General features: G+C 48.0%; 1 protein-coding gene across 1 annotated transcript; it reads right to left on the bottom strand.

Moving 5' to 3' along the window:
- Window positions 1–9,586, bottom strand: Swi5 (SWI5 homologous recombination repair protein). Its single transcript, XM_052722987.1, has 5 exons — window positions 9,285–9,586; window positions 8,994–9,042; window positions 2,957–3,081; window positions 1,874–1,968; window positions 1–338 (listed from the first exon to the last, which is right to left on the bottom strand). The coding sequence occupies exons 1-5, from the start codon at window positions 9,569–9,571 to the stop codon at window positions 274–276; spliced, it is 621 nt and encodes a 206-aa protein (XP_052578947.1). The 5' UTR covers window positions 9,572–9,586; the 3' UTR covers window positions 1–273.
- Between the last annotated feature and the right edge of the window lie 18 nt (window positions 9,587–9,604).

Here is a 9,604-nt window from a genome sequence, read left to right as displayed (position 1 = left end):
TAGAGACTGCTCATGTTTATTTAACAAAAGGGACCACCACACACATCCATGCACAAGTACATTTAGGAACCTCAGAACTGATAATACCCACCCCTCCCACCACCACCCTTCTCTAGGACCCACTCTAAACTTAGTTTGGACTCTTTAGGAAATTTGGGGCTTCTAGCATTTTTTATCTGGAAATCATATGAATGGACTGTCTGGGCTCTCTGCTTTTCATGTCCTCATCCACCTGTCCCCATGGGCTGTAGATAAAAATCTGCAAGACTCTGCTCAGTCACTCAGGTCTAGACCAAAATCTGGATATAACTCCTTGGTGGTGACACCTCGGGTCAGAGCTGAAAGAAAGGAAGAAAGAATTACTATCCAGGGGAGAAGGTCAAAATCCAAGTCAAGGCCATTGTCCAAACCATCCAGACCACCACCCCTGGGGTCCAGATTCACACCTCACCCAAATGGCAAAGGAAATCTTACTTCTCCTTCCAAGCTCCGCCCCTTAGGGGCTTGGCCTGGCCAGCCCACAAGAACAAGCATTATAGCATGGCCTGCAGCCAGCCTTCAGGCAGCAGCCTGTGTGACCCTGCTCCCCTTGCTGCTCTGCCTAAGACTCATCCTTTTCTCCACAGGGAAGGCTCTCTCCTCAGAGGCCTCCTCCTAGCACCTGATCTTGCTCTCTCCTGCCTCCTTCTCCAGACCTCAGTATTCCATCTCCACTGTGTCCTTCATAGAACTGTAACACACTGTACCATTTCTGTTCATCTACTGACTGGCCATTTTGCCCACTCTAAACACTAAAACCCAAGGCACGTGTTTCACCACCTCCCAGCATCTTAGAGTACCTGGTACACAGTACCATTTACACAGTGAATATTCACCGAAAAGACAGGAAAGTGAGAGGATGCTGGCTCCAGCCATATGACCGAGAGGTGACAGGTCTCCATCTGAGTTCTAACACTTTCATTGTTGTTGTTCCGACCAGGTCTCACTATGGAACCCAGGCTGGTCTTGAACTTATGATCCTCCTGCCTCAGCCTCCAGAGGACTGGATTTCAAGCATACACCACCACACCTGGCCACATCCTCCCGTCCCTCCCCCCCAGCTCTGATCACTATCCTTTTAGACACTTTCATTTCCTTCCTATTTATTCTCTTCTCCCTCCAGAGGACCCATTCTTAAAGACACATGATTCCTCTGGTCTGTGAATCTGGGTTCTTCTGGTCTGTGGAATCTTGGATGCCGATAGGGATTTCTGTCACAAGCACTAAAACTCAGGCAGCAACTGGTCAACAACGCAGCTCTAAACACTATCCCATTGGCTGCAGAGTATCAGGGCATACCACCCTGGGCCAGTGGAAAGGGCTATTGAGCATAGCTAAGGCTACCTACCCAGTATCTTACCCCAAACCAGTCTGACTTCATGGCAGGCTGCTCGTCAGCCCAAGCACACAGGTATCTGCCTGTGACTCTGGATGGCAAGATTTAGTTGGAGGAGGAACTGAATCCACCGTCTGTCATAAAGAGCTGCCCTGGGCCTTGCTCCACTGGAGCAAGTCGGTCAACAGAGGCCTCCATGTATCTCAATGTCTGTGCAGGCATGGAAGATCAGGGACCTAGTCCAGCTTCACAGGTGGGTAAATCCTGTTCGAACTTGCTCCTAAGTAGGCCCTGTGCTCGAGATCCTGGGGACTAAAGAAAGAGTTGCAGACCTGCTTTGCTGGGTACTTGGGGAAGCAGAGGCTGGTGAGAAGAGGGTTGGGGTGTTCCAGGAGCAGGGGAGCTGACAGAGTGGGATGCTTGGCAAGTCAGGGGACCAAGGAGTAAAATCCAACACCCCTGGGAGGAGGAGCCATCTCCCCATCCCTTGAGGCTCACCCAGCTTTCCCAGCAGCATCTGTGCCACATCCTTGACGTCATTGTACTCGTGGAGGAGGGAGATATGGTTCTCCAGTTCACCCACACGGTAACCTCTGGGGAAGAGCAACGGAGAGCAGGTACCATCAGGTAAGCTGATGAAAACAGTGAGACAGACATTTGTTTAGCATCTGTTCAACAAATATTCACAAACGTAGTCCTACTAGGTGCTAGGTCTTGGGGACAGTGAAGACAGGATGGACCTTGTTTTCCTGAAGCTTATAATGGGCAGGGACCCACCCATCCCCTCATTCCTAGCAAACTTGTCTTGTCCCTTAAAGGAGGGTTTCCAGACACATGGTTACTATGTGACTCTAGCCATAGATAAGCACATAATTTGGGGCAACCAGGCAGATTCTCTCATGTGAAATATACATCCCAGTGCATCTCAGCCTCTGTCCTAAGGCTGGAGTGAGGAGCATGAGGAAGCCCAGGAGCTGTGGAGAAGCCAGCTTCTCCTAGGTGCTGAAACGCCACACTGATGGAAGGATCCATGATAGTCAGCAGTGCCCAGAATTCAGCACCAGAGGGAGAGACCAGAATAGTCACTGCTTCCACTTCCACCAGCTCTCTAGACCCTGGTTCTAGGCTTGTCCAAACCTGAATTCCCAGAGCATCTGCAAAGATACCCCGAGTCCCAAGGCAGAATCTTTCCTATGCCAAGCTAGTAGAGCTGGGTTTGTTAGTAGGCACTAATTACAAGTTAAGAATGTTTGTGTGTGACTTGGGATCCACCCCAAGGCTTCTGTACAACAGGTGAGCACTCTGCCATAGAGCTTCATCCCTTGCCCTTTGTTTTCTTGCAGTAGGGATGGAGCCCAGGGCTTTACCCACGTGAGGGGAGCACTCCACATTGGTCAGAGTTATCTTAACCACACTGGGGAGGAACAAGACCGGCTCAGAAAACTGGATGTCGTTGCCGATACCTATAATCACGCACTAAGAGGAGACAGAAGGATCACTTCAACGGTATCAGCTAGACAGCAAGTTCAGGTCAGCCTGGGGTACAAGAGGGTCTCAGAAAACAAAATAACAAAGACTTACTCTTTTACTAACTGGGAAATCTCCTTGTCCAGCATGTCCCGTCTCTCCTTCAGTTTCTGAATGTCAGAGTTCAAAGACTCCACGCTGCTGTTGTCATCAGTCTGTTCAGGCTTGGGAGATTGACGCTAAGTGGCAGAAAAAAATATCATCAGCTGGATTGATTAGTTACCCACAGATCAGAGCCTACATGATACCTCTCGATATTCACTCCCTATTTCTGCTTGGTAATAGGCCCCTGCCCTCAAAATGCCACTTATTTCTCAGCTTTCCTTGGAAATAGGTGTGGCCCAAGACTGTTATGCAAGTGGAAATGTCATCAGGAGTGATATGTGCAATGCTTGAGGAATGTCTTTTCAGGGAGAGAACATGCCTAAGCTGGCCTTTCTCTGCCTGAAATGTTGATGTAATAATGGAGTAGATCAGCAATCTTGGATGAGGAAGCAGCAGCCTCATGGAGGCTGAAGCAAGATGGAGGATGGAGTCCATGATGGCGGTTATTTGGAGTTTTCTTCCCAATTAAATCCAATCCTAAACAGCTGGCCACCTTGGCCTGCAGTCTGAGCCCAGGTCTGCAATGTCATTGGATTTATAATCTTATTGGACAAGACCTTTCCCTAAGGCTACATTTCATCTTTGCCCTTTCTCAACCTGTGGGTCATGACCCCCACAAGGGCCACATTACATATCCTGCATATCAGATATTTCCATTATGATTCATAAAAGTAGCAAAATTAATTATAAGGTAGCAAGAAAAAATTAATGTTAGGTTGGAGGTCAGCACAACATGAGGAATTGTAAGGGTCACAGCGTTAGGAAGGCTGAACCGCTGCTGTGAAGGCTGGCATCTAGTGCTCAGCTTATCTTCAGGAAGTGCATGTTGGATGAAATGCCTAGCGAGAAAACAGAGGAAGCCGTGGTTCCTGTTCTTAGGTCCCTGGCTTGTGATCAGTCACTGCAATTATGAGTGAGCACTGTCTGCCAGCATTGGCAGGAGCCACAGGAAAAGACAACCCCTGTATTCAGAGGACGCATAAGCCAACCAAAGGGAAGGGCCTGCAAGGTGGCTCAGCTGGTTACATTACCTGACATGCAATCCCGACAACCTTGAGTTTGATTCCCAGAACCCTGGTGGAGAACCGACTCCTCAAAATTGTCCTCTGACCTACACATTAAAAATGTTTCAAGAGGGCCATTGAGTGTTTACACAGTGGGAGGAAAAAATGACTCCTTCAAGTTGTCCTGACTTCTACTTGTATAGCATAGTGCAGTTGACCCTTTAATACAGTTCCTCATGGTGTGGTGACCCCAACCATAAAATTATTCCGTTGTGCCTGGTGGCAGTGGCACACACCTTTAATTCCAGCACTTGGGAGGCAGAGCCAGGAGGATCTCTGTGAGTTTGAGGACAGCCTGGTCTACAGAGTGAGATCCTGGACAGGCTCCAAAGCTACAGAGGGAACCACTGTCTTGAAAAACCAAAAAATAAAAATTCTGTTGCTACTTCAAAATTGTAATTTTGCTACTGTTATGAATCATAATGTATGTATCTGAAATGTGACCCTATGAAAAGGTCATTCAAGCTCGGCGGTGGTGGCGAACGCCTTTAATCCCAGCACTTGGGAGGCAGAGGCAGGCGGATCTCTGTGAGTTCGAGGCCAGCCTGGACTACAGAGTGAGTTCCAGGAAAGGCGCGCAAAGCTACACAGAGAAACCCTGTCTCGAAAAAACCAAAAAAAAAAAAAAAAAAAAAAAAAAGAAAAGGTCATTCAAACCCTAAAGGGGTCACAACCCACAGGCTGAGAACTGCTGTCATATAGTGCCTCCTGCCCCAAATAAAAGAAGTAAATGCAATTTCATTTACTTTTATTTTACAAAAATAATGGGGGTGGGGGGAAGGTCTCACTATGTAGCTCTGCTTCAGCTCGTCTGTAACTCACTACGTAGACCAGGCTGGACTCCAACTCAAAGACCCATCTGCCTCTTGCCTGCGGAGTGCTGGGATTGAAGGCATATGCCACTATGTCTAGCAGAAATAAATGTAATTTTATATTTTTTTTTTAATAAGGCTGGAATGAGGGTTAAGAGTACTTGCTGCTCTTGTGGAGGATCTGGGTTTGGTTCCTAGCATCCACACAGGGTTCACAACCACCCATAACTCCAGTGCCAGGGGTCAGACCTTCTGACCTCTAGGCACCAGGCATGCACTATGGTACACATACGCACATAAGCAAAACACTCATGAACATAAAATTTAAAAACTTATATTCAATACATTTTTTTTTTTTAATTTTGGTTTTTTGAAATAGGGTTTCTCTGTGTAGCCCTAGCTGTCCTGGAACTTGCTCTGCAGACTAGGCTGGACTCGAACTCAGACATCCACCTGCCTCTGCCTTCCCAGTGCTGGGATTAAAGGTGATTAGCCACCATGGCCTGGCTATCTTATTTTTAATTATGTGTCTGTGCACATGAACGCAGGTGCCTGTGGAAGCCAGAGGCATTATATCCCCCTGCAGTTGGAGTTCTAGGAGGTTGTGAACCACCTGATGTGGGTGCTGGAAACTGAACTCAGGTCCTCTGCAAGAGCAAAGCACACTCTTGACCAACGAGCCATGTCCAGTCTCTTCTCTATTTGCTCTCCAGCTCACTTTCTGAGACAGTTTCTCTGAACCTAGAGTTTGCTGATTTGGCTTGGCAGCTGGCCAGGAGGTCCTAGGGTGGTTGTGGTCTTTACCTTGACGCTGGGATGACATCATGCCAGTGTTCATGTGGGTGCGAGAGTTCATTTATGTGGGTCCTTTCACAGCAAGCACTTACCCCCAGAGCTATCCTCCCCATCTACACTGGTGTCTCACTTCCTGTCTCATCACCTGACATGCTGTACATTTCATTTTTACTTGACACCATTATCTTGGTAAATTCGAAGGAAACAAGGACACCATAATGCCTACAACAGTAGTTGGGTACACAGTAGACAATATTCATCAAATGAAAGATCCAACAACTAATCAACTAATTATAAGTCTAAAAAAAGCTTGGAAGAACAATGTGCTAAGGGAGCGTCTAGAATTGACAGTCAGAAGTAGGGAGTAAGGCTTCTGGAAGAAGCAGAACTTCAAAGGGTAAGTGGGGGTTAGCTTGGCCAACAGCCCTAATATTAGCCTGGGGACTTTTCCCCAGGCACTACCTCCCAAGTAAAGCTGAATCCTTGGCTTTATTTGAATATCAGGACAAGCCCATATGAGGGAACAGCTGGGCTTTATTAAAATACATTCTTAACAGATTTAAGAATAGGAGTCAAAGGCATCCTGAGAAAGAATGAGACAAACTCAAGTGAGGTACGGGCTTCCAAAGGATACTTGAATTTGTAGTTTTTTTCTTATTTTTTAGGCAGGGTCTTACTATGTTGCCTCGGTTGTCCTGAAACTCACTATGTAGACCAGACTGGTTTTAAACACCCTGGAATTCACCAGCCTCAGCCCCCACCAGAGTACCTGGCATTAAAAGCAAGTGTTACCATTCCTTTTGTCTACACAACAGTCACATATAGGTGACTTCTGAAATTACTCAAAGGTTTGCTAAGGAATTTTAAAGTGATTACAAGTGGTCCCATGGTTCCTGACACCTGCTTAACAGGTTTACAATGGGTAATTAGACCCTTAGATCACAAGGATGCAGAAAATTAGGACAGCATCATCTTTACTGTAAACAAAAGTAATCGTCTTATGGGATTCCTGGAAAACTTCTGGATGAGGAGTGCGGCACTATCCAAGGCCTTTCCATTCCTATTCAAAAATATTTCTCCTCAAAAGAAATATTAGGGACCAGTGAAATGGTTTAGCTGGGAAAGTGCTTGATGACCTGCTGGAGAGATGGCTCGGTGGTTTAGAGCATGCGCTGTTCTGCCAGGGGACCCGAGTTCAATTCCCAGCACTAACACGAGCAGTGTGCAACTACCTCTAAGTCCAGCTCCAAGAGGCTCTGACACTGCTGGCCTCACAAGCACCTGGACACACTACATACTTACACACACACACACACACACACACACACACACACACACACACACACACATACACACACAAATTAAAAAAAAACCTTTAAAAAAAGTGCTTGGTGATGAGTCTGGTGACCTGAGTTGGATCCCTGGACTCATCGTGTGGAAGAAAGAACCAACTCTCAGAAGTTGTTCTTTGACCTCTGTATGTATTCTACAACATTCAAGTGCCTGTATTCTACAACATTCAAGTGCCCACAAATACTAAAGTAACTTAAATTATTAAAAACAAAACAAAACAGCCAGGTGTGGTGGCATAGGCCTTTAATCTCAGTACTGGGAGGTTGAGGCAGGTATATTATCTGTGAGTTCAAGCCCAGCCTGGTCTGCCGCAAAGGGTACATAAAGACCCTGTCTCAAAAAGAAGAAAACAACTCAAAACAGAAAAAAACAAAAAACCCAACAACAAAAACATCAAACCAAAACCAAACAATAAGTTTAAAAAGGAAATACTGTCTTTATGTTGGCAACATTCACAGCAAATGTAAATTGTGCTGGAATGCTGATTCTAAAACCAGGATTCTCACTCTCTTTTTGTTTGCTTTGCTATTTGAGACAGGGTTTCTCTGTGCGTCCTGGCTGTCCTAGAACTCACTCTGTAGACCAGGCTGGCCTCGAACTCACACAGACCCTGCCTCTGCCTCCCCAGTGCTAGGATTAAAGGCATATGACACCACCATCCTACTGAAAGTGCTCTTTTTCCCTCCTTATGTCCCCATAATTTTCCCTGGCATTTTATCTGACTCCCCAGCATTTAGGAGTTGTTAAGGCAGGAGGATGAGGAGTATTTGGCCAGTCTGGCTACATAGTGAGACCATGCAAGGCATCCTTGAATACAGAGTGGGTTTGGGACCTGCTTGGGATATGAGACTGTGAAGAATCAGCCTGCCTCCATCTTAGGCTTAAAAGCCATCTTACAGTAAAGACAAACTAGGTTCATTCCTGTTTATGATTAAACCCGTTTTCCAAGGACTGGCCTTTATAACATTTTTAATTACAAATTGTTCTGAACTGCTTGTTCCAGGAATGGCAACCATGTCTTTGTTTCAAAAAGTTGTTGTAACCATCTTGCAATCCTACCTTTGTTTCATTTTTTTCTTTCTTTTTTTTTGGTTTTTTGAGACAGGGTTTTTTCTCTGTGTAGTTTTGGTGCCTGTCCTGGATCTTGCTCTGCAGACCATGCTGGCCTCGAACTCACAGAGATCCACCTGCTTCTGCCTCCCGAGTGCTGGGATTAAAGGCGTGCGCCACCACCGCCCGGCCTTACCTTTGTTTCAAAAGGTTATATGACCACCTATGATTACCTTGTTATAACTACCTTGTCATGCCCACCTTGCAACCATGCATGTCTCTGTTTCAGGAGGTCGTTAGAATTAACATGTATGCTCAGGTTCTGCTCCTGTAACCCCGCCAATTTTGCACCCAAGCCCCCATTTAGAGTTGTAAAAACCTTGTCTTCTTCACATCCAAGGCTGACCTCTCCAACCCCGCCTTAGCGGGAGGCGGCCTGTGTACACGAATAAAAAAGCTTGCTTAGTTGTTTGCTTTAAATAATTTGGCCAGAATGATTTGGGTCGGTGGCCTTCCTCCTTCCGTCTTTGGTGTTAACGACTGTCTCAAAAAAAAAAAGCACAAAGAACAAAAGGAACTACTAAGAAGTGACTCGTGATTTCATCGAAAAGAGTGCTTGAAAAACCCATCTTTGGGGTGAGAAATGAAGGACGCTGAGCTTTGGGGGGGCAGAAACAAGGAGATAGTGCTCTACTGGTAGTTCAGGGAGGGGCCAGCACGGAGAGATTTTCCTTGACTGGGAAACTGTAGGCTGGACTGAAGGCAGGGGTGGGGAGGCGGCTGGAAAGCCAAGGACAGGCAGGAGTGGAAGGACCGACGCCTCAGAACAGCGTGGCGCCGGGAGGCTCGGAGGCGGGAGATGGGAGGGCAGGTGTTGGGATGCAGAGGGCGGGGTGGGGCTGACATACTCACCGGTGGTCGGAAGGGCCCATGGCAGCTCGGGTAGAGTTCTGGGTCGGTCCTGGGGAGGAACCCGAGGAAAGGGCTGGTGAGGGGGGGCCGGCGCGGGGGCGCGGGAGCCGCGGTGGGGAAGGACCGCGACCCAGCTGCCAGGGCAGCACCCTGGGCTATCGGGATGGGGCAGCGGGCTTTGGGATCGGGGTTCGCATTGTGGGAAGGGAACGGTGGGGAGAACGGGTGGTGAGGGGCCTGCGGAGGGGAAGTCTGGGCTGTGATATGTAGCGCTGCGCGCTCCTCGCCCACCTCCTGAACCCTGAGCTCCGAGGTACCCGGAGCGGGGTCGTCTGGTGCGTAGGAGAGTCCAGGGTTGGGGTTAAACGGCAGCCTCGGCGCCTCACGTAACCAGAAAACGACGATGGAGACCACCGACTGACCCGCGCCAAGCTGCGCGCGCACCAAGCTGGAGCGGCTCCGCCCCTCCCTCCGATAGGCGGCCGAAAGGGGTCAGGGCTGCGCACGCAGCTTTCGTCGTTGACTCCACCCGTCGCTCCCGCCTCGCAGCGGCGTGACCACGCCTCCCTGTCATTCATCGTTCTCTTCAACCAATGGGCTTGGAGAGGGTA

Source organism: Peromyscus californicus, unplaced genomic scaffold (assembly GCF_007827085.1).
Source record: "Peromyscus californicus insignis strain IS unplaced genomic scaffold, ASM782708v3 Scaffold_7__1_contigs__length_154581171, whole genome shotgun sequence".
Taxonomy (NCBI): domain Eukaryota; kingdom Metazoa; phylum Chordata; class Mammalia; order Rodentia; family Cricetidae; genus Peromyscus; species Peromyscus californicus.
The sequence above is the reverse complement of the archived record's forward strand: the minus strand, read 5'-3'. Positions and strand labels throughout refer to the sequence as shown.